This window comes from Capra hircus, chromosome 4, assembly GCF_001704415.2.
Source record: "Capra hircus breed San Clemente chromosome 4, ASM170441v1, whole genome shotgun sequence".
In the NCBI taxonomy this organism is placed as follows: domain Eukaryota; kingdom Metazoa; phylum Chordata; class Mammalia; order Artiodactyla; family Bovidae; genus Capra; species Capra hircus.
The window spans coordinates 59,321,127-59,346,545 of NC_030811.1; the positions used below are offsets into that span (position 1 = coordinate 59,321,127).

Genomic DNA, 25,419 nt, shown 5'->3' on the forward strand with positions numbered 1-25,419 from the left:
AGGGATGACTGTGGCCCACAAACAGGTTTTATTGGTCTGAACAACTTTTTTTTTCTTTAAATTAGTTGTCAACATTTACAAATTGGAAGACTTTGTATAAAATTCAAGTTATCTATCTTCTCTTACAATTTCTGAGGATATGATACACTAGACCCCAGCTGCTCTCTGGTTTCCAGTTGCCTACAGTGCCCAGACAACTCCCTGCAATCATTTATGATCCTTGCTCAGATCCTACACATGTGACTCTAGATGTATAAAGTCTGCTAACCAGGAAGAAAAAAAGTCAGAATTTATTTCCTAGCATAATGAAGCTGGGCTTCCCTGATAGCTCAGTTGGTAAAGGATCTGCCTGCAATGCAGGAGACCCCAGTTCGATTCCTGGGTTGGGAAGTCCACTGGAGAATGGATAGGCTACCCACCCCAGTATTCCTGGGCTTCCCTTGTGGCTCAGCTGGTAAAGAATCTGCCTGCTATGCAGGAGACCTGAGTTTGATCTCTGAGTTGGGAAAATCCCCTGGAGAAGGGAAAGGCTATCCACTCCAGTATTCTGGCCTAGAGAATTCCAAGGACTGTATAGTCCATGGGGTGGGTCGCAGAGAGTCGGACACAACTGAGCAACTTTCACTTCACTTCATAATGAAGTTGGTCCATCTAGATACTTACTTTGAATATCTGAACTCTATAAATGAAAATGCAATGGTATTCCACAGAATGGTAAGCATTACGTTATTTCAATGGAGGAAAAAAGTTGGAATTCTTTTCTCTAAATACCTCTGAGATTTTATGATAACTCTATCAAGCTACCTTTGATAGCATGGACCATTAACTTTCATTTACTTCAAGAACTATATTTAGGATACTCTAATTACATAAGCAGAACAGCTTTTTTTCAGTTAGGCAGATGTAGAATATATTAATACCAAGTAATATCCTAACTCTTAAATAATATGGTTATGATGGAAGTGGTCTTTTTGAGAGACATCAAATACCTTTAAAAAATCAATTGTTTTTTGCAGCTTGCTTTCTCAACTGGTACTGTTTCACTCGTGTACATAGCTTTTTATAAGAATTACAAGTTTGTGTCACTCAATGTTTTGTTACTACCAATATGCCTGCACTTGGTAACACTATGACTTTGTACTCAGTCTCCAAGCTGTTGGAACCCCTGTCTGCTCTGAGGTATACAGTTCCTTTCCTGATGACTACTCTCCTTTCCAGAAGGTGCCTTGTCTGTGCTTTCCCCTCAAGATGCTGCTGGACTTCTGGTGACAAGAGCCAATTTTACAATCCAATAATGTTAAGTGTAATACCTTCCTACTAAGTTTCAGGTTCTCACATTAAAAATTTTTGCCCCCATACTACATACTCATGTAAACATGGTTGCCAGAGAGTCAGTAAGGAATTTACATTTTCCTAAAGATACGTTGTGAGGTTTAATGAGAAAGTCACATGAATTTAATATAAAATATAGATTTGCTCACACCCTGATTTCCTTGGTTATTCTCTTCCCATTTCTGCTGTTAGGCTACATTCTCAGTAACCTTAGTTTAAAAAGCATTCTTTAGAATTGTCAAGTTGAACACACATTGTAGAAAGAAGAACTGCATTGAAGTGGTTTTTTTCCACTAGGTTTTGCACTTAGAAAAACAAATCTCACTTACTTATAAAGTTAATTTTAGCAAACCAAAATATTTGCCAATTATGGGTTGAGTTAATAAAGCACTGATATCGGAAGTAAAAGAATCTTCAGTTAACACAGCAGGCAGAAACTGAGCTTTTCTGTGATTAACACATGATGTGGAAAGATAGTTAGACATTTTAACAAAATACATGACACAACTGAATACATAAGGACCTGAAATGGAATCTTTAAGTGATCAGCCATAGAATTTTGTGGGCTGGAACTTAGGTGTGTGGTCCTAGAAAGGGCTCTCAAGGATCACTGAGTCCATTCCCCTCTATATATGAGGAAAATGAAGCAGAGACTGCAATGTTTACATGAGTATATAGTATGGGTGCAAAAATTAAAAACAGAAACATTCTGCACCACAGTGTACAAGAAAAACTTCAGAGATCGGGTCTACCTCTCCTCTAGGAAGAGCAAGAGTCCTAAAAATCAATCATAAGTCAAAGAATACTTTTTTAAAGAAGGCAATTCTTCAATTTCTTAATTTATATGTCTAATAAACCTCTTAAGACAGTGATTCTTATAAATAGCTATAAGATCCATTTCACTATTGGCTAAGAGGGTTATGTTTCAAAATACTGAAAAGATTAACATTTATGGAGTGCTCTGATATGCTAAGATGGAAGGATGAAAAAGACATTTTACTGTATGTTTTTTACGTTTTTTTTTTTACAAATATATCTACACACTTCTTCTAGTAATTACAAGCCCTTACCACCTGTTCTTCATTCATACTGCTGCTGCTGCTAAGTCGCTTCAGTCGTGTCTGACTCTGTGAGACCCCATAGACGGCAGCCCACCAGGCTCCCCGGTCCCTGGGATTCTCCAGGCAAGAACACTGGAGTGGGTTGCCATTTCCTTCTCCAATGCATGAAAGTGAAAAGTGAAAGGGAAGTCACTCAGTCGTGTCCAACTCTTCATGACCCCATGGACCGCAGCCCACCAGGCTCCTCCGTTCATGGGATTTTCCAGGCAAGAGTACTGGAGTGGGGTGCCACTGCCTTCTCCATCATTCATACTAACATTCTTCAATACTTAACCCCACACCCCATCTTTCCTAACTGCATCTTCTCCAGTGGTTACAAGATAAGATGCCTGGAACCAAATCGAAGGTTTCAAAGAGTTTTCTTCTTTATAAATCACTTCAGTGGATTATTTTCGCTTAGATGGTGGATGTTAAACATCACTTCCTTCTACAACCTCCACTTCCATTAATATGGATAATCAAAAACTGATTGTATTGGCAAATAACAACTGTTTGTGGCTTTTTCTGTTGCTGTGTTTTCCACTTACTATGGCTAGTGAAGCAGCATCACAGCAGGAAAGCTAAGATGACTGCCTTGATGAGAACTATTCGAGAAGGAGGGAGCAGGGAATAATCTTGCCATTTTATCCAATCCATACCAATGTTTCCCTCCATTAATATGGATAATCAAAAACTGATTGTATTTGCAAATAACAATTATTTTGAAAAATGTAATGCCTTAGAAAAACAATGGATATACTACTTCACTGAAGACATTTTGAAAGTTCAATTATTTTGTTTCAGTTGAAAATAAATTTTATTTTAACCCTCTTGTCAATTCTCAGTTGTGTATACTTCACATGAAATAGAAAGGAAACAGAAGAAATGCGATGAGGACAGTGGTCAACAGAGAAAAGGTATATATTGTGGGAGCCGCAGAATCCCATGGACAGAGGAGCATGGCGGACTACAGTCCTTAGGGCCACGAAGACTCAGACACAACTGAAGCAACTTAGCACACATGCATGTGGGAGCTGTAAATGTTTCTGCTTTTTCCCTGGCAGAGTCAAAGGGGCATGGGGAGAGAAGTCAGTCATCTACAATGCTATGACAGCCTTTGGGGGCACTCTGTACTTGCTTCTTTCAATTTACTCAGTTTACAGTCTAGGCACCCAGGTTTAACCTTGCTACTCTTTCCAAGGCACTAAATGACGATTTATTATGGAGTTGAGACTGCAGCTGTAGCTGGAAGATGGGGATGGGTGCCGAAACAGCAGAAGGTAAACACTCATCTTAAAGCTTCACAAAAAATCAGCAACTAATAATCACTCTTTCACAGGTGGGCCCAAGCTCAGTTTGTAAATAGCAACCCCTGAAACTGTGCCATACAATGGTCCTTTACAAAGCTGTAAGAAGCCAGACCTTATAACTCACCAGGAGTCTTAAACTGACAACGACTATAGCCCACAGAGATGTTTTACTTGAGCAATACTGAGCTTTATTATTATTTTTTTTTAGTATTGAGTTTTGTATTCTTTTTTCTAAAATCTGAATGTAAATGCCCTAAAAAAAAAAAAATTAACCTAAGCCCATTTCTTACATCCTGTAAAGTCTGCAGGAAACCAGAAGTAGCCTTAAAAGAATCCTTTCACAATGAAGTCACAGGATGCAATTAACTTCTCCAGCAATTGAGTTGTAAAGAACATGTAAAGACTGGTCTACTAATGAAACTGATTACACATTCAATTCCCAAGATTTTTTTTATCATAGGCTAGTCACATGAGCACCCCTATGCCTAGAAAATCTAAAATTCCAGGCTCCCAAAAGGAAAAGAGGTATTCAATAACATACTGTTTGTACAATGAGGCATGGCAAGCTCCTCTTACCACTTAGGGAAAGTTTATTTCAGTATAGGAAAAACTGTTCAATAGACAAGTTCCCAGACACTAGGCTCCAATTAATCTTGCAACAAAGGCTTTCTAACGATGGTAGTCTCAGGCCTATTCTCTTAACTCCTCTTACATATCTTTACCATTTCTTCCTTGACAGCCAGCGGGGTAGCCTCAATCCAGGGTCTTTACCCAACACCTCAAAGCCTTCCTTCTCCCCCCATTTTCTAATCACTTATGATCCCCACTGCTCCAGCTTTACTAACAAGAACATAATTCAAACTTTAATTTATAAGCCAAACAAAAGTTAACTTATTTTGCCTATGTTATTAAACTATCACTCGACCAATCAGGGCTTCCAGCTAACAGGATACTAGCCATGATCTACAATGAGATATGATTCCAGTTAGAGTGGGAAATCAGTGACTTAAGCTACCCACTGGCTTTATCATATAAACATGTAATTTTCATTTGACTGCTGGACATACTGCCGAGGATTCCTATCATTGCCCTGAAGACCCTTCCCATCTTGTTCAATAATGTGCTGGGTGTGAAGCCATTATGGGTTTGATACCTACATTTTCCAGGATGGTCAGGCACAAAGAAGGGAGGCAGAATGTACTGGCTGCCAGGTCACTGCTCAAATGTGCTACACTATGGCTTTACTTCTGACTCATTGGTGAGGAGACACCTGACCCTGCACATCTTTCAGCATTTTCTCATCCCAGATCCCTTGCTCTTTCCTGCAAAGGTCCACAACCTCAGAAAACAGACATTCTCAGCTTCTGACTCTCAAGTGTTGAGGAGCTGAGAGGAGCTGAGACTCACAACGGCTGCCAGCAAGAGGCTAAGCAGTGTTCAGCAGGCTCCACGTGGAGTTATTTTCAAGTCCTGCAGCCCATGCTAGATGCTCTGAACCACCTAAAGGGCCCGAGTACCTCCTGAGGAACCTACTGCCTAGACTAGAAAAAAAACTGAGTCCTGGAACTCCTTGACATTTTTGGCGCAACCAATTAGGAGTGAACAGAACCTGGGCACTACCTTGGTTCCACTACCGTAGACTTATCTGGCCTGGATTTACCATTGCTCTGCCAATCTGTGCACTAAAGAGAACCACAGTCACTGTCCAACAACAATACAGATTGCCTGCCTTGGAACGATCCAGATCATGAAACTTACAAGACTACCAGCGAGGGGTTGGTAAGGCCTCAAGGGTGGAGGCCAGAGACCAGTTTGGCCACCCTGACCCCTCTGAGGAGCACAATTCTAAGCCCTGAAACTAGGCCTGAAGCTGCTGCTTTAACTTCATAGCTGGGAAGGGGAAGGATGTATAATGTCAGAATTCATTCAGATGCTAAGTAGGAACTTAAGCATATTTTATGGGGGCCCTGTTCTGATGAATCTCCTTTATTAGATTAAAGTGGTTTGAAGTACATTTGGCTTTTGTTGTGATCATTCTTCCAAATGGTGGCATTTGAAGTATTTAATACCAGCCAGCTAGGATTGCTGGTCCTATTTAGAAGTCTCAAATGACCCATAAGATGTTGGAATTGGGCTAAAATAAAGATTGTAGGGCCTGAAACCAAGCACCATCAATTCTCAATCTTTGGAGCTGCTGATGCTTCCTAACTCCCGTCCAAGGACATGCAAGAGCATTCATTTTAACCGAATAGTGGGAAATCCCTTTACCAACTGGTAGGGCTTGCAGGAAGACTCCAAATTAAATACTGATAAAGAAATCTCAGCCATCTCTTTTAGCATTAAGGGGGAAAAACACAATAGCATTTTTATATTACTGTCAATTTTAAGGGAATGTAATACACACTACTGTATATAAAACAGATAACTAATAAAGACCTATTGTATAGCACAGGGATCTCTGCGCAATATTCTATAATAACCTATATGGGAAAAGAGTCTAAAAGAAAGTATATTCATATGTATAACAGATATACTTTTCTATACACCTGAAAAAATACTATAAATCAACTATACTCCAATTAAAAAGCGGGGGGGCGGGGGGATGCACTTTCCTGAGCAACTAAAACAAAGAAAAAAAAAGCTTTAAAAGACTGGCCAGATTTCATATAATCTATAACAAACAATAAAAAAATTTGCTGGCCACAAGTCCAAAGAACTTGCACTGCAGCAAAATGCTAAAACAGGGCATCTGCTAAAGACAAATGGAATCATGTGGCTTCATGGAGCCTACAGATTTTCAACCAGTGATGAAGCCAAGTTGAACCTAATGCATTATAAAAACCCTATACAAAGTTAATTTAACCAAATGTAGTCTGCTTTTAAGATCTTAGCTCTATGCCCTGAAGGTAAATATCAGCCAATTTCTCCTCAAAAACTTAAGCAGATTTTGAAGTTCATAAGACCTTAACACAAAAAACTATGTGCTAAATATCTAAATTGAGCAATTGGAAAGAGATGCTTTTGTCATCTGCATCATGATTTGCAAACCCTGAAGGTAATTTAAAAAATTCCATTATTTTCTTCTTTAAGTGAATACTGAAATAGTTATTTGATAATTGTTAAAATTTTCAGTAAAGCATTAAAAAGTTCTTTGGCAAGTTTCAAGCCTCAGTCCCTGAAATGCCGTTTGGGGCCTAAGCAAGCTGTGCATGTAATACAACAGGGAGAGCTAGAGATACGCATGCTCCATCTAATGCATTCAAAATCAAAAAGAAAACACAGACACCTGTATGTGGATTTACGAAAGGGCCACAAGTCTGTAAATCCCAAATGAAACGTTAAGAGTCAGAATCTGAAGCTTTTTCCTAACATAGTTGCTTCCTGACACAATGTTTACACAGTAGATTCTTTATAAATTCTGATTAGAGTGAAGTAATTTAAATATGGGTTGACACTCACCTAGAGATTTCCTGTCACATATTTATGTATCCTAGATGGGAGATAACTATAAATAATTGGAGTATTTTTGAACTTTTTTGGCTTTCTATAAGATGGCAAATAATTGTTTTCACTACATAAAGGGAAATCACACGACCGAAGTAGCATTTTACCTGCTTAAGAAATCGATCAGATGCATTGCTGTGCTTGGCCAATACGCTTGGCAGAGAGGGATTAGCATACTCAAACTGAGGATTGTAGGTGTAGTCAGACTTGAAGAACCTCAGTTTTTCTTTCTCCAAGTTGGTGGGCTTTATAGCAGTCAGTATACAAAATTTCTTTCCAGAAAAATCATCTCCTTTTTCAAAACTTCTCGACAGCAGAGGCTGTGGCTTTGGCTTTGGCTTTGGAAGTGTGGAGAAAAGGTGTCGCTTCACCTTTCTTTCATTTTTGGGTTTCGGTGGCAGTACTATGGTGTTTCCTGTAACAGAGATAGCATCTGTAAACTTTACAGGACTTGACACTGAAGTGGTGACAAACACAGCAGGCTGCCTTTCTAGGCAGTACCAAGTACTACTGCTCATCACAGGCACTGCGGCTTTCATCTTGCGAAGGTCTTTACTACGTGAAGAGCTAGGAGATTTGCTGGGTTTTCTATATCTTTTGGAGCTGGTAGAGGAAGGCTGTTTTTGTGAATGATGCTTTTTCTCCTCTTTGCTCTGTAGTAGGACATTGTAACTACTGGTTCCAGTTGTGAAAATGTCCTTCAGTATTCCAGGAGATAAATGTGAAATGCTTCTTTTGCTGTCAATGATCAAGGACGCTTCTGCATTTAGAATGGACTTCTTAGCAAGCTCTTGCTCAGGCCAGTGAAGCTTTTCTGTGTTAATAAAATCAAAACAAAAGAAATAACAAAGATGCCAGATGAAGCAAATTGCTTATTATATAAAAAGCATCCTGAAGGGTCTTTAAACTTTCATAATTTTGCAACAATCTTTGGAAAACACATTTTAAATATTAAAATGACATATTATTAAATTTGGTCAGGCCAGACATGGTCACTTCTATAAGAATGTATATACACCAAATTAGCTGTAAAAATCCTTAGCATCAAACCATTTAGATGATCAAAGTTTATTACAGATATGAGATAATATATACAAATAATCTTAATACTCAATTCTACCAAAGCATGTAGATTTTCATAGAAAGGATATACTTTAATGGTATTATCAATATCAAAGCAAAATCCAAGACAGTTTCAAAGCCAACAGAATCTTGAAATCTGACACTGTAAAGATAGCCACAGTAAAAGGACAACACTCTCTTATCTATATCAAAAACATTTTAAATTAAATAAATGATAAGTATACATTCATGCATGTTTTAGTAATATCACTGAATATTAATTAGTTTATTTTCTTAATTTTTGGCTATAGGTTAAGGTAGGACTTCCCTGGTGGCTTAGCACTAAAGAATCCATCTGCAATGCAGGAGGCGTGAGTTCGATCCCTGCCTCTGGAAGATCCCCTGAAGAAGGAAATGGCAATCCACTCCAGTATTCTTGCCTGGGAAATCCCATAGACAGAGGAGCCTGGCAGGCTGTAGTCCATGGGATCGCAAAGAGATGGACATGACTTAGCAACTATACAACACAGGTTAACATTAAAGAAAATAAAAATTTTTCTTGCCAAGTCTTTTAAAAACATAATTACTACATAGGATGTGCATGCAAGGTAAGTTGCTTCAGTCATATCCAACTCTGTGCAACCACATGGACTGCAGCCTGCCAGGCTCCTCCGTCCATGGGATTTTCCAGGCAAGAATACTGGAGTCGGTTGTCATGCCCTCCTTCAGGGGACCTTCCTGACCCAGGAATTGAACCCGTGTCTCTTACGTCTAACCTGTATTGGCAGAGGATTCTTTATCAATAGCACCACCAGGGAAGCCCACTATGTCCGATATATCGTATAAGGAGAGGTCGGTTTTGCCTTTCTCCTCCATGGATCACAGCCTTGCTGTGGCAAAAGGGCTTGCACAGCTCATTGAAGCTATGAGCCATGCTAAGCAGGGCCACCCAAGACAGACAAGTCATAGTGAAGAGTTCTGACAAAATGTGGTCCACTGGAGGAGAAAATGGCAACCCACTCCAGTATTTTTGCCTGGAGAACTTCATGGACAGTATGACGGCAAAAAGATACAAAACTGGAAGATGAGCGCCTCAGGTTGGAAGGTGTTCAGTATGCTACTAGGGAAGAGCTGAGGGCGATTACTAATAGCTCCAGTAAGAATGTAGCGGCTGGGCCAAAGCAGGAACAGTACTCAGCTGTGGTTGTGTCTGGTGGTGAAAATAATGTCCAATACTATAAATAATACTGCATAGGAACATGAAATGTTAGGTCCATGAATTAAGGTAAATTGGACGTGATCAAGCAGGAGATGGCAAGACTGAACACTGGCATCTTAGGAATCAGTGAACTAAAATGGATGATGGGAGAATTTAATTCAGGTGACTATTTACTACTGTGGGCAAGAATCCCTTAGAAGAAATGGAGTAGCCCTCAAAGTCAATAAGAGTCCAAAATGCAGTACTTGGGTGCAATCTCAAAAATGACACCATGATCTCAGTTCATTTCCTAGGCAAACCATTCAACATCACAGTAATCCAAGTCTATGCCCCAACCACTAATGCCGAAGAAGCTTAAGTTGACTACTTCTATAAAGACCTACAACACCTTATAGAGTTAACACCAAAAATGGTATCAGTTTCACCACAGGGGACTGGAATGCAAAAGTAGGAAGTCAAAAGATACCTGGAATAACAGGCAAGTTATTGGACTTGGGAATACAAAATGAAGCAGGGCAAAGACTAACAGAGTTTTGTCAAGAGAACACACTGGTCATAGCAAATACTCTTTTCCAACAACCCAAGAGATGACTCTACACATGGAAATCACCAAATGGGAAATACTGCAATCAGACTGATTATATTCTTTGCAGCCAAAGATGGAGATGCTCTACACAGTCAGCAAAAACAAGACGAGGAGCTGACTGTGGCTCAGATCATGAGCTCCTTATTGCAAAATTCAGACTTATATTGAAGAAAGTAGGGAAACCCACTAGGCCATTCAGGTATGACCTAATCAAATCCCTTATGACTATACAGTGGATGTGACAAATAGATTCAAGGGATTAGATGTGGTGGACAGAGTGCCTGAAGAACTATGGATGGAGGTTCATAACACTGTACAGGAGGTGGTGATCAAAACCATCCTGAAGACAAAGTAATGAAAGAAGGCAAGGTGATTGTCTGAGGAGGCTGAAGACAGAAGAGACATGAAAGGCAAGGGAGAAAGGAAAAGATATATCCAACTCAATGCAGAGTCCCGGAGAATAGCAAGGAGTGATAAGAAGGACTTCTTAAATGAAAAATGCAAAGAAATAGAGGAAAACAATAGAATGGGAAAGACTAGAAATCTCAAGAAAATTGGAGATATCAAGGGAACATTTCAATCAAGGATAGGCATGATAAAGAACATAAACAGTAAGCCCCTATCAGAAGAGATTAAGAAGAGGCGGCAAGAATACACAGAAGAACTATAGGGTTTTAATGACCCAGATAATCACAATGTTATGGTCACTCGCCTAGAGCCAGACATCCTGGAGTATGAAGTCAAGTGGGCCTTAGGAAGCATTACTACTAACAAAGATGATGGAATTTCAGCTGAGTTATTTAAAACCCTAAAAGACAATGCTGTTAAAGTGTTGTACTCAATATGTCAGCAAATTAAAAAAACTCAGCAGTGGCCACAGGACTGGAAAAGGTCAGTTTTTATTTCAATCCCAAAGAAGGGAAATGCCAAAGAATGTTCAAATTATCATACAATTGCACTCATTTCACATGCTAGTAAGGTTATGCTCAAAATCCTTCAAGCTAGGCTTGTGTTGTGTGCTTAGTCACTCAATCGTATCTGACTCTTTGTGACCCCCATAGACTGCAGTCCACCAGGCACCTCTGTCCATGAGGATTCTCCAGGCAAGAATACTGGAGTGGGTTGCCATGCCCTTCTCCAGGGATCCTCCCAACCCAGGGATCGAACTCAGGTCTCCCACATTGCAGGAGGATTCTTTACCGACTGAGCCACTAGGGAAGCCTTAAGCAGCACTTATACCAAAAGCTTCCAGATGTACATGCTGGGTTTCAAAGAGGCAGAGGAACGAGAGATCAAATTGCCAACATTTGTTGGATCATGGAGAAAGCAAGGGAATTCCAGAAAAACATCTCCTTCATAGACTACACTAAAATCTTTGCGTAGATCACAACAAACTGGAAAATTCTTAGAGATTGGAATACCTGACCACCTTACCTGTTTCCTGAGAAAACTATACGCGGATCAAGAAGCAACAGTTAGAATCTTACATGGAACAACTGATTGGTTCCAATATGGGAAAGGAGTACAAAAGGCTATGTACTGTCTCCCTACTTATTTGACTTGTATGCGGAGTATATCATGCAAAATGGTGGGCTGGATGAATCACAAGCTGGAATACAGACCGCAGGGAGAAATATCAACAACCTCAGGTATGCAGATGACACCACCCTAATGGCAGAAAGCAAAGAGGAATTAAAAAGCTTCTTGATGAAGGTGAAAGAGGAGAGCAGAGTGCACTCTTTCATCCCACAAATACAGGAGTATTGCTAATAGGTACATGAATCTGAAAAACATTTGTATAATTACATCGTTCTTGTCTTCACCTAGCCTCTAATATGGCTCTGAAGGTAAGGCAGTTCTATGAAGATTTGAGTACTAATACGAGGTAGTATAAGCTTAAATATGAAAAACAAAAGGTACAGACAATAATCTAGAATTCAGAGAAGGAAAAGAGCAATGTGAAGAGAAACACTTGAGGAGAATTTAGCTGAACACTTTAAGAGCTTTCACATTCAATTAACTGACCAAGCGTTCCAGTTTGTCTTAAATTCTTTTATTTGAATTCCTATCAGACCACGTCTGCCTATAAAACCTTTTCTAAATCCTTTCTGCAAATGTGATACATGATTCTCTCAAACAGCTCTTTTGCAAGTCTCATGGATCCTTACACCTCTGGTCCTCAACCTCTGGCTCCTACTATGGGGGCAATTTCAATGCTAGCTGACTTGAATAGCTGCCTTTCTTGCCAAGAAAGACAATCCATTAATTCCATTTTAAAAAAACTTTATCTACATAGATCTGTCACTCATCCATTCAAGATTAGACATTCAGAGATCCTTTCTATGATAAGTAGTAATAAATAACTTAGAAAAGGGAGAGGAACCAGAGATCAAACTGCCAACATCCTCCCGATCACAGAAAAAGCAAGAGAGTTTCAGAAAAACATCTACTTCTACTTTATTGACTACGCCAAAGCCTTTGACTGTGTGGATCACAACAAACTGTGGAAAATTCTGAAAGAGATGGGAATACCAAACCACCTTACCTTCCCCCTGAGAAATCTGTATGCAGGTCAGGAAGCAACAGTTAGAACCGGACATGGAACAACAGACTGGTTGCAAATTGGGAAAGGAGTATGTCAAGGCTGTACATTGTCACCTGCTTATTTAACTTCCATGCAGAGTACATCATGCGAAATGCTGGGCTGGCTGAAGCACAAGTTGGAATCAAGACTGCTGGCAGAAATATCAATAACCTCAGATATGCAGATGACACCACCCTTATGGCAGAAAGCAAAATGGAACTGAAGAGCTCTTGATGAAAGTGAACGAGGAGAGTGAAAAAGCTGGCTTAAAACTCAACATTCAAAAAACTAAGATCATGGGATTTGGTCCCATTACTTCATGGCAAATAGATGGGGAAACAATGGAAATAGTGACTGACTTTATTTTCTTGGGCTCCAAAATCACTGCAAGCGGTGACTGTAGCCATGAAATTAAAAGATGCTTACTCCTTGGGAGAAAAGCTATAAGCAACCTAGACAGCATATTAAAAAGCAAACATTACTTTTCTGACAAAGGTCCATCTAGTCAAAGCTATGGTTTTTCCAGTGGTCATGTTTGGATGTGAGAGCTTTTCTCTCATAAAGAAAGCTTAGCACTGAAGAACTGATGCTTTTGAACTGTGGGGTTGGAGAAGACTCTTGAGAGTCCCTTGGACTGCAAGGAGATCAAACCATTCAAATCTAAAGGAAATCAGAACTGAATATTCATTGGAAGGACTGATGTTGAAGCTGAAGTTCCAATACTCTGGCCACCTGATGTGAAGAAGTGACTCATTGGAAAAGACCCTGATGCTGGGAAAGATTGAAGGCGGGAGGAGAAGGGGATGACAGAGGATGAGATGGTTGGATGGCATCACTGACTTGATGGATGTGAGTTTGAGCAAACTTTGGGAATTGGTGATGGACAGGGAAGCCTGGCATGCTGCAGTCCACAGGGTTGCAAAGAGTCAGACATAACTAAGCAACTGAACTGAATAAATAATAACAGCAGCCACTATTTGTTGACACATTTATGTGAGTTTGGGATTTCACCAAAGACTGTAAAGTTTTATCATTTAACTTCAGAAATGTTAAATGATTTGCTCAAGGTTATATGACAAAGTAGGGAAGAACAAACTATGATCCGAATGTGTCTGATTACAGAGTCCATGTTCATTCTATTATATAAGGACAGTAACTCAATTATCAACAAACATTCGGTATTAAATCTGCTACACACACAGCACTATACCTTTCTTCCTCTGTACAAGACATGGCACCCTATTAAGACATAGTAATCTGAATCACTAATGTACCAAGATAGGTGCCATGACCATGTTTTATTCATCTTTCTCTTTCCAACATCTAGCAAGGTATTTGGTAGACATTCAGTAAATGTACACTGAATAAATTAATGAATGGCATGATCCTTAATCTGCCACTCTCTAACCACGATGGATAAACATGTATTTGTAGTTCTAGAACCATTCCATGTATCTATGAGGAGATCATTGCAGAAGTGGAAAAATAACCTGGAAGACCTTGAACCAGTGGCTCTCAACTGAGAGCAACTGTGCCATCTAGGGAACATTTGGCTATCACAACCCGGGAGTGATGCTACTAGTATCTTGTAGTTAGAGGCCAGGGATGAGGCTAAACATCCTTCAGTGCATATGACAGCCTCCTTCAACACAAGCATTCATCCTAAAATAGTGCTAAGGTGGAGAAACTGTGCACTAAACATTAAGTTTTAAAACCCAGAAATCATAGGATTTAAGGTAAAGAAACAGTATGAGGTTAAAAGTAGATAATATACATAAGGTACTCAGAAGTCCTTCTAGTTAACATTTTCTAGGCGATGGCACCCAGCTCCAGTACTCTTGCCTAGAAAATCCCATGGACAGAGGAGCCTGGTAGGCTGTGGTCATGGGGTCGCGAAGAGTCGGACACAACTAAGCGACTTCCCTTCCACTTTTCACTTTCATGCATTGGAGAAGGAAATGGCAACCCACTCCAGTGTTCTTGCCTGCAGAACCCCAGGGACGGGGGAGCCTGGTGGGCTGCCATCTATGGGGTCATACAGAGTCGGACACGACTAAAGTGACTTAGCAGCAGCAGGCCAACATATGAAATCTGAATTCTACTGTCTAAAGATAACATGAAAGTATAAATTGTGTGTCTGAAGTCACTTCAATGGTGTCCAGCTCTTTGTGACCCCACAGACTGTAGCCCTGCAGGTTCCTCTGTCCATGGGATTCTCTAGGCAAGAATACTGGAGTGGATTGCCATGACCTCCTCCAGGGGATCTTCCCAACCCAGGGATCGAACCCATGTCTCTAAACTAGTAGGAGCTAAATAAACTGTCTACTGCATGGATAAGCTTAGAGGTAGGAACTAGATTGCACAGGGACATGCTGAAGACTGACTAAACAAAGGGGCTGTTCAGTACCATAAAAAACCAGCTCCAAGTAAATAGAACAAATAAAACTTTCATCAATGGCTGGTAGGTCCCAGATCCTCACAGGTTTAATACTTAAGTGTTGCCAACTGATAGTCAACACTGGGTAGGCTGGGCAAACACGGGCCAAGGAACACGAGCTGCAGTCCAAATGCCCACGAACAATGTCGGTTTCCCTAATAAGACACCGCAAATTTAGAAGACAAGAGGTGATAATCAAAGAAAGGCTGAAATGGACACTGCAAGGGAAAAAAAGACAACTGCGATAAGAACATGGGTGTCATAAACCTAGAAAAGTCAGCTAAGCGCTGGGCACAGCAAGGAAGGTAAAGTGAGGCAATCAGGTTTTTTCCATTTGCTCTTCATAATAAAAAGGAGGGGAGTTACCTCAAATTAAAATCAGTGAATAAATTGCTCTGAAGAATTCCTAATTTAGGTGGTTTATTACAGGTTTTTAAAAAAATGAATATTCAATATAAAAGTGTTTTATTTGGTTCCTAAAACTTAAGAGTTTTGTTTTGTCATAAAGCATCAGTGACCAAAATTCATAATTTTGTCCCACTGCAAACAAGTTATAAACTTCAGGATAGTTAAATTCTAAACTATCTGCTAAAACACTCCCTCCCAGGAGTTTCAGTTCACTTGCGAATTATCTACCTGAGAAATTTAGCATTAGTCCTTTTAAGCTCCACCTGCTATTAAGTAGGCTGGGAGTACCAATGGTGTATCTGTTTCAATAAATGTGAATCCTGCCAAATGCTGATATCTCATGATGTTCATAAAAGCAGGGCAGGTGGGCTTCAAACAATTCTTACAAGATAGATATAAATTAATTTCTCAAGAGTCATACTAATATTATTTTGTTGTTACTGTTCAGTCGCTCAGTTGTGTCCAAACCTTTGTGACCTCACGGACTGCAGCACACCAGGCTTCTTCGTCCTTCACTATCTCAGAGTTTGCTCAAACTCATGTCCATTGAGTCGATGATGCCATCCAACCATCTCATCCTGTATTGCCCCCTTTTCCTCCTGCCCTCTGTTTTTCCTAGCATTAGAGGTTTTTCCAGTGAGTCAGTTCTTCGCATCAGGTGGCCAAAGTACTGGAGCTTCAGCATCAATCATTCCAATAAATATTTAGGGTTGATTTCCTTTACGATAGACTGGTTTGATCTTACTGTCCAAGGAATGCTCAAACAAATCTTATTTTGTTGTATTAAGCAGTAGAGAACCTAAAAGACTGTTTTTGTAATTTTAAATACTATTGCTTACTTTAAGAAAAAATGACTTTTAAAACAGGCTTAAGAACAAAAAGATTTCAATGAAGACATTGTATTCGCCTAACTCAATTTTTACCGAAAAATTGAGATTTCTTAAAGCATAAGCAGGCTTCTTTGAGGGAAAGTGTAAGTCACTTCCTCTCCTAAAAGTAGAAAAACTCATACTCTCATATTAAGTCACTACTTAAAGTAACATTTTAGCCACCAGCAATCTGCTTCACTATAGCCTTGGAGGAAATGAAAATCTGTTGATCAAAGAAGCCATTCACCCCAAACTGATTACCCATATTGAGGGAAAATTGCAAAATAATATTACATTAAAGTTGGTGGTCAGTATAGTCACATATATACTGAAATTACCAACACAATGAAAGCTGAATTGGTATCTAGAACAGGGGGAAAGAATACCAGGATTCCTGGCTTCCATTCCCAACGCTTTCAATAACCTCTCTGTAATAGTAGCCTAATCACTAAACCCATCAGTACCTCCTGTTCCTCATCTAAAGAAACAGGAGAGGGCGGGAACACTGTTTACTAAACTCTTAAAAGTGTTTCACAACTGAATAGGTGAGTTTTCATAGTAATTATAAGGTCTCTGGCTAAAGGAAAGATCATATCATCAGCAACACAGCCTGGTAGAAAATACCATTCAACCAATTTTGACCCATAAAATGGCAATCTCATATATTTCACTAATATTTATGAAACCTGAGAAGCTGGGATAATTTTATACCACACAACAATAGGCTGTTTAATTACAAACAGAAGGCAAAACAAAATAATCCCCAAACAAGATAAACATTTTAATTTCACCAGGTTGTTCATCATTACTTAAATGGTATTTGTCAATAGTAGAAAGGATGAATAAACTGTGATATATTTGTATAAGAACACATACTGCAATAAAAAAAAAAACAGTTAGGTTACAACAGTACAGATGACTCTCAGACAATACTGAGCAAACAGCCAGATCATGAGACTTTATACTGTATAATTTCATTTATATGTGGTTCAAAACCAGAAAAAACTAATTTATGGTATTAGAAGACAGAACAGTGATTACCTTTGAGGGAGGGGTTATAATTTGGGAGGTGGTACTGAAGTTTTAGGGGCTAAAAATGCCTTGTATTTTGTTCTGGACAGTGGTTACATATGTACAGATTCATCAGGCTGCCCCTTTAAGACTTGTGAACTTTACTGAATATAAGTTAGACCATAATTTTTTACATGGTATGTTAAAAATTGGTACCTTTGAAAACATTTATTGCCCAATTTGTCTGCATAATAGATGATCTTTTAATTACAAACTGAATTCAACATTATCCAATATAGTTTCTCAACTATAAGAGAGAGATGAAAAGGTAGTATCATTTAAGAACTGAGAAACTCAACTGTATTTCAGGATTCTTAAAAATGTCTTAGATTCCCAGTTAAGAGGATTTCAGTGTCACTCTATTAATAGCAAGGATTCTTATAACATGATACTATTGATTTTTGGCCAGACTGCTGAGTTCTATATGCATTTAGAAGCATGAAGAGTATTCTATAATGCCAGGAAATGATGGTTGTGGTAAAAGAGGACACGACACATTAAACTGTCTAAAACAACAGTGAACATGCAAGAAAACTAACTTCCCCAGGTATTCCACGTAGGGTGAAGACAAAATTCCCAATCACGGCACATGAAATCTCTGATGATCACTGCTGCGCCTCTCTGGCCTCGGGGTGCACAATGTCCACACACCCGCCGCCCCTTAATCAGTCCATTCTAGCCTCTCTTCATTTTGTCAATCTCTCACACTCACCTCTCTCTGGACACAACACTTCATATTCCGTTCCCTATATATGAAGAGCTCTCCTCTCTGTTAGATTAATCCCTATTCATCCTTCAGTTCACACTTGTTCAGGAAAACGTCCCTGGAATGTTCTTTTGACTCACTTGTCATCATTGCAGTCTTACATTTGCTTATATGATGGCCTTCCCCATCACTGAAATTTTAAGTTCCATTACGGTATAAACCTATGTTTGTTTTTGCTCACTCACTGCTGAGAGATAACCAAGGAAGCAGAATATTTGAGAAGAGAGAAAGGACACAGGGTTTAAATGCCTGAAAGTTGGGGGAAAAATCATACCTGGATGCATAAAAAAATGAAACAATGAGTGATGTTGAAGATAAGTTTTAATGGCAGGTGCCTACTGCTGTAGAACAAACAGGAGCTATATGCCTAAGTGTATTCATTCCAAATGGCCAACGCTGCTCTTAGGACTTCTGTCTAGTATTTTTAAACATTCACTTTTGTTACAAAGGAGCTTCATTTCCAAATGATTAATGAATCACTTCTCATCACATACAAAATACAGGCAGTAGGAATTCACAAATGAACATAATCTTATATGGCTTCTGACAGCATTTTGTTACTCACTGAATGAGCTAGATGTCGTCTTTTCTATTTCAAAAACAATTTTATAGTCAGGTAAAATGTCATCTTTCCAGGCAAAAATTATTACAGACTTGCCTGTGATAAAACTTAAAAACACCTGGAGTAAATTATCAGCTAGCATAGCACTGATGTTAAATGAGATTTTCATGTTGAATTTTGTGTCTTAACTCAGCATATCTTTTAACAAGTGTTTGACTTCCCTAGTGATTGAGAAAATGGGCTTTGGAAGGGAGTTTCTCTGATTTGAATCTTGGCTATTTATTAGCAGCTGTGTGTGACCTTGATCAAACTACTTGACATCTGTATGCTGCAGCTTCCTTATCTGGAAAATGGAATAAAAATACTACATACCTCACAGTTTTAGTGGGAGGATCAAAAAACTTAATATATGAGTAGTGCTGAGAATAATGCTGGCCTGTACTAAGAAGTGGGTGTTAATTATTAAGTATCAATATTATATTCAGCTCCTATAGAAATACTACATGGAACACTGTAAATACTCCAGTATTTGGAATCAAATCTTACTTTACTCCTCCAATTGGCAGTTCACTGGGATGTCATATTGAGATATTAAATCATGACTAATACGTCAAAAGTGAGATATTATATAGGAAATAATTTCAGAAACAAGTAACTGTGCTTCAGTGCTCTACATTTATAGCTATCTTAAAGCTGAAAAGAAATGAACAGAGTACTTTCCATCAGTACTCTCACCACAAACAAGAGCAATCTTAATGCTAATCAGAAGAACATGGGCTTCTAAGGTATCAATGAATAGTGAGGGGATAGAGAGGGATAGTGAGGGGAAAGGAGGGTATATTTTTGGCTAAACTCTCTTGATAAAGTTTCTGGCCATTGAAAGGGGGTTTTCTGATAAGCGGGGTTCTAGAACATGGGGGTTCCTTTTAACTAGTCAAGAAACTTACAAAAGAAATGGAAAAACTAATTTGAAAAATGACCAGTTGTTTTAATCTGGGGCTTGAATTGTCTCAAATGACTTTTAATTTTTATTGAACTACAGTAATCCACTGTCAAATTATCTTGGGATAGCAACAAGCAGAGTTGGACTGATAAGTGTATTGCCACTAAATGATGGAATGGAGGTTCAGACAAGAGAAGTAGGTTTACTATTTTATAAAGTATTTCTCCTCAATCTTCCAACTGTGTATATTGAAAAACAGGAGATCCACGTTGTATAGCTGACTGGTCAGAATACTCACTTTCTAAAACTAATATTATCATAATTATATTCTCTCTACCATTATTTTTGTGCTTTGGGAAAATAATTTTGTTTGGTATTATTTCTAAATTGTTATCTAATAACCCTCCTTTTACAAAATCTAACTAGATTTTTCTCCAAGGCAGTGGTTCTCAAATGGAATGGGGGCAGTGGTAATTTTGCCCTCCGGGAGACATTTGATAAGGTCTGGAGATAATTTTGGTTGTCACAACTGTGTGTGTGTTGGTGGGGGGCGGGTGTTGGGAGTGAGGAGATCACTAGCATCTAGTGGGAGAGGCTGGGGATCTGCTAAAGATTGTACAATGCCCAGGACAGCCCCACACAACAAAGAATTACCCACTAATTCAATGTTAACAGTGCCAAGGTTGAGAGACCCCTGCTCCAAGGTAAAAAGAAGATACAATATTTTAAAGTAACTTCCAACATTTTCACTGTATTTTAGATGAAAGAACAGCACCTACATCAAATCATTTAAAACAAAAAAAACTAATGCCTCTGAAATCTTAAATCTTGTAATTGTTGATGCTTCCTATCAACATAAACAAGGATGAGATCAACATAAACAAGATCACAGCAATGTCACGACTGCACAAAATCAGTTCCCTATTTCACAACACAGAACATGAAATATAGTATAATTAAGACCATAAATATTTTCATTAAAACTTGATTTGGTTACACAATTGAAGATTTTGCAGGAAAATGGTCTACTAGGTATCACAATGCCTTAAAGTTAAAAAAAAAAAAAAACCTGGCCTTATTCTGATGTTAGTTTTAAGTTTAGAGAATTTCCTTTACTCTGCTGTTCTTAGGTGTTTCTGGTCATGATATTAGACTATTAAGAACTCTGCCTTGCAGTAATGTTAAACAGAATCAAATGACAGGAAAATGGCCTAAGAAATTATTCTAATGTTATGCAAGATCATTTTTAAATAGTATCCACAATTTTTTTTAATAACAGAAAGCAAATAACTTTCTGACCTGGGGTCTAAACATCCATTTTGTGTGCTTGGTATAATCATTTATTCAGTGACCTATTGATATCAACTCAAAACGTTCTGACTTAAGAATAAAAGCATACATACAAACCAGTACAAATACTGACATATACAGAGACATGCTCATTTGCTTAGCTCTTATTTTTCTGAACATTCTAGAAAACTAGATTCCAGGGCACTATAATGCCCGATTACATATTTAATAAGCTTTGAAATAGAATTTAACAATATTTAGACTGTAGGGCCGGTAAGCCAGTAAAATTTACCCCATTACAATCCACAGCACGTGGTTATTGATAACTGACAAAACCTAACGGTACCGTTTTCTCTTCCCTGCGCACCTTCTGGGGGCTCCGCACTGTTCTGGACGTCGCGTTGGGCACCGGAGTCCAAATCCTACCGTTACCTCGGCCTCCGGGCGGACCCACCCGATACTCGCCGCAAGCGGCCGGGAGGACGCGGGCGGCTGCCGCCAGCCCAGGGACCACCATGCTTCCCAGCACTCACCTGTCACTCGAATAGACTCCAGCATCGTCCCGCTGAGGCCGCGGGCGGTGGGCTCCGCGGGCGCTGGGGGCGAGGGCCAGATAGGAACCTGGCGAGCCGCCTCTAGCCTCCGGCCGTGCTCGGACCCGGGGTGGCGGCAGGAGGTTGCTCTCGGCGACCAGGGGTAAAATAAGGTGGGAACTGACGGGCAAAGACGTGCGGACAGAGAGCTGCGCACGGCGTTCCTTCCAGCCCGCAGGTAGCTGGAAGGTACTCAAGGCCGCCCAACCGTAGGCAGCAGCTCTGAGTACCCGCCGCCGTGACGTTGCCGCTCCCCCGTTGCTAGGAAACGCTTCTCGCTGCCCGCGTGCGCCAAGCTTTCAGAGCCTGCGCGCGATAGGAGGCGCTCGAGCTACGGTGGCCTGACTCGAATTAGAGGAACTACAACTTCCCGCGTGCACAGCGCTCGCCCACGCCGCGGGGGGCTTGTGGGCTGGGCCTTGGGAGAGGCTTGTGTCCCCGCCCGCTGGGATACACGCATTTTGACTCCTCGTCTCCGTAGACGTTTGTGAGCTGTTAACTCCGCAGTAAATTTACAAGAGACAGCTGGTGTGTCACTTAGTCCCAGCTGCGATTACAAAGCCGGTCTCCTCCGGCTTTTAGTTACCTTTCCAGGTGCAGAAAAGCTAAAATAACTTTAGATTGCAGCTGGTAATCATGAAGGTGCTGGAAGCTCAACCATACTTATCAGTTGAGTGCTCTGGCATAATATCCTTAATACTAAGATACAAACTTTATAATTGTGCAGTTGATAGGGGCTGAATGTTGCTTTTTGTCTATTATTGCCTAGGAAATGTAGAGACTATGTTGTTTTTTTCAGTTGCTCAGTCGTTTCTGACTCTTTGCAACCCCATGGACTGTAGCATCCAGGCCTCCGACCCTATCTCCCGAAGTTTGCCAAGTTCACGTCCACTGCATGAGTGATGCTATCCAGCCATCTCATCCTGTGCTGGGCTCTTCTGTTCTCCATCTTTCCCAGCATCAGGGACCTTTCCAATGAATTGGCTGTTTGCATCAGATGACCAAAATACTGGAGCTTCACCTTCAGCATCAGTCCTTCCAAAGAGTATTCAGGGTTGATTTCCCTTAAGATCTATTGGTTTGATCTCCTTCCTGTCCATGGGACTTTCAGTAGAGACTATACCATTTAACAAACATTTTCTGAGAGCCTAATATGTGCAAGCATCACTATGAACAAAGCTAGTGGAGGGGATGAAATTCCAATTGAGCTATTTCAAATCCTAAAAGATGATGCCAATCTGATCACACAGACCACAGCCTTGTCTAACTCAATGAAACTAAGCCATGTTGTGTGGGGCCACCCAAGACAGACAGGTCATGGTGGGGAGGTCTGACAGAATGTGGTCCACTGGAGAAGGGAATGGCAAACCACTTCAGTATTCTTGCCTTTAGAACCCCATGAACAGTATGAAAAGGCAAAAAGATAGGACACTGAAAGATGAACTCCCCAGGTCAGTAGGTGCCCAACATGCTACTGGAGATCAGTGGAGAAATAACTCCAGAAAGAATGAAGGGATGGAGCCAAAGCAAAGGCAACCCAGGTGTGGATGTGACTGGTGACAGAAGCAAGGTTTGATGCTGTAAAGAGCAATATTGCATAGGAACCTGGAATGTTAGGTCCATGAATCAAGGCAAATTGGAAGTGGTCAAACAGGAGATGGCAAGAGTGAACGTCGACATTCTAGGAATCAGCGAACTAAGATGGACTGGAATGGGTGAATTTAACTCAGATGACCATTATATCTACTACTGCAGGCAGGAATCCCTTAGAAAAAATGGAGTAGCCATCATAGTCAACAAGAGAGTCCGAAATGCAGTACTTGGATGCAATCTCAAAAACGACAGAATGATCTCTGTTCGTTTCCAAGGCAAACCATTCAATATCACAGTAATCCAAGTCTATGCCCTGACCAGTAACACTAAAGAAGCTGAAGTTAAACAGTTCTATGAAAATCTACAAGACCTTCTAGAACTAACACCCAAAAAAGATGTCCTTTTCATTATAGGGAACTGGAATGCAAAAGTAGGGAGTCAAGAAACACCTGGAGTAACAGGCAAATTTGGCCTTGGAGTACAGAATGAAGCAGGGCAAAGGCTAATAGAGTTTTGCCAAGAGAACACACTGGTCATAGCAAACACCCTCTTCCAACAACATAAGAGAAGACTCTACACATGGTTATCACCAGATGGTCAACACCAAAATCAGACTGATTATATTCTTTGCAGCCAAAGATGGAAAAGCACTATACAGTCAGCATAAACAAGACCAGGAGCTGACTGTGGCTCAGATCATGACCTCCTTAATGCCAAAATCACACTTAAATTGAAGAAAGTGAGGAAAACCACTAGACCATTCAGGTATGACCTAAATCAAATCCCTTATGACTATACAGTGGAAGTGAGAAATAGATTAAAGGGACTAGATCTGATAGAGAGCCTGATGAACCATGGACAGAGGTCTGTGACATTGTACAGGAGATAGGAATCAAGACCATCCCCAAGAAAAATAAATGCAAAAAAGCAAAATGGCTGTCTGAGGAGGCCTTACAAATAGCTATGAAAAGGAGAGAAGTGAAAAGCAAAGGAGAAAAGGAAAGATATAAGCATCTGAATGGAAAGTTCCAAAGAATAGCAAGGAGAGATAAGAAAGCCTTCCTCAGCGATCAATGCAAAGAAATAGAGGAAAAGAACAGAATGGGAAAGACTAGAGATCTCTTCAAGAAAATTAGAGATACCAAGGGAACATTTCATGCAAAGATGGGCTCAATAAAGAACAGAAATGGTACGGATCTAAAAGAAGCAGAAGATATTAAGCAGAGGTGGCAAGAATACACAGAAGAACTGAACAAAAAAAGATCTTCACGACCCTGATAATTACGACGGTGTGATCACTCACCTAGAGCCAGACATCCTGGAAGGTGAAGTAAAGTGGGCCTTAGGAAGCATCATTATGAACAAAGCTACTGGAGGGGATGGAATTCCAGTTGAGCCATTTCAAATCCTAAAAGATGATGCATGCCAGCAACTTTGGAAAACTCAGCAGTGGCCACAGGACTGGAAAAGGTCAGTTTTCATTCCAATCCCAAAGAAAGGGAATGCCAAAGAATGCTCAAACTACCGCACAATTGCCCTCATCTCACACACTAGTAAAGTAATTAATGCTCAAAATTCTCCAAGTCAGGCTTCAGCAATACATGAACCGTGAACTTCCAGATGTTCAACCTGGTTTTAGAAAAGGCAGAGGAACCAGAGATCAAATTGCCAACATCCGCTGGATCATGGAAAAAGCAAGAGAGTTCCAGAAAAACATCTATTTCTGCTTTCTTGACTATGCCAAAGCCTTTGCGGAGAAGGCGATGGCACCCCACTCCAGTACTCTTGCCTGGAAAATCACATGGATGGAGGAGCCTGGTGGGATGCAGTCCATGGGGTGGCGAAGAGTCGGACACGACTGAGCGACTTCACTTTCACTTTTCACTTTCATGCATTAGAGAAGGAAATGGCAACCCACTCCAGTGTTCTTGCCTGGAAAATCACAGGGACCGGGGAGCCTGGTGGGCTGCCATCTCTGAGGTCACACAGAGTCGGACACGACTGAAGCGACTTAGCAGCAGCACCAGCAGCAAAGCCTTTGACTGCGTGGATCACAATAAACTGTGGAAAATTCTAAAAGAGATGGGCATACCAGACCACCTGACCTGCCTCTTGAGAAACCTGTATGCAGGTCAGGAAGCAACTGTTAGAACTTGACATGGAACAACAGACTGGTTCCAAATAGGAAAA

General features: G+C 40.2%; 1 protein-coding gene across 1 annotated transcript in view; it reads right to left on the reverse strand.

Annotated features, from left to right (window-relative positions):
• The window catches only part of KIAA0895 (KIAA0895 ortholog), a 56,629-nt gene extending 34,508 nt beyond the window's left edge, over nt 1–22,121 (reverse strand). The window contains exons 1-2 of the mRNA XM_005679189.3: nt 21,577–22,121; nt 7,354–8,060 (exon numbers count right to left, since the gene is read on the reverse strand). Of these exons, the coding sequence (XP_005679246.2) occupies nt 7,354–8,060; nt 21,577–21,601 (732 nt within the window). The 5' untranslated portion in view covers nt 21,602–22,121. The remainder of the gene's footprint in view (nt 1–7,353; nt 8,061–21,576) is intronic.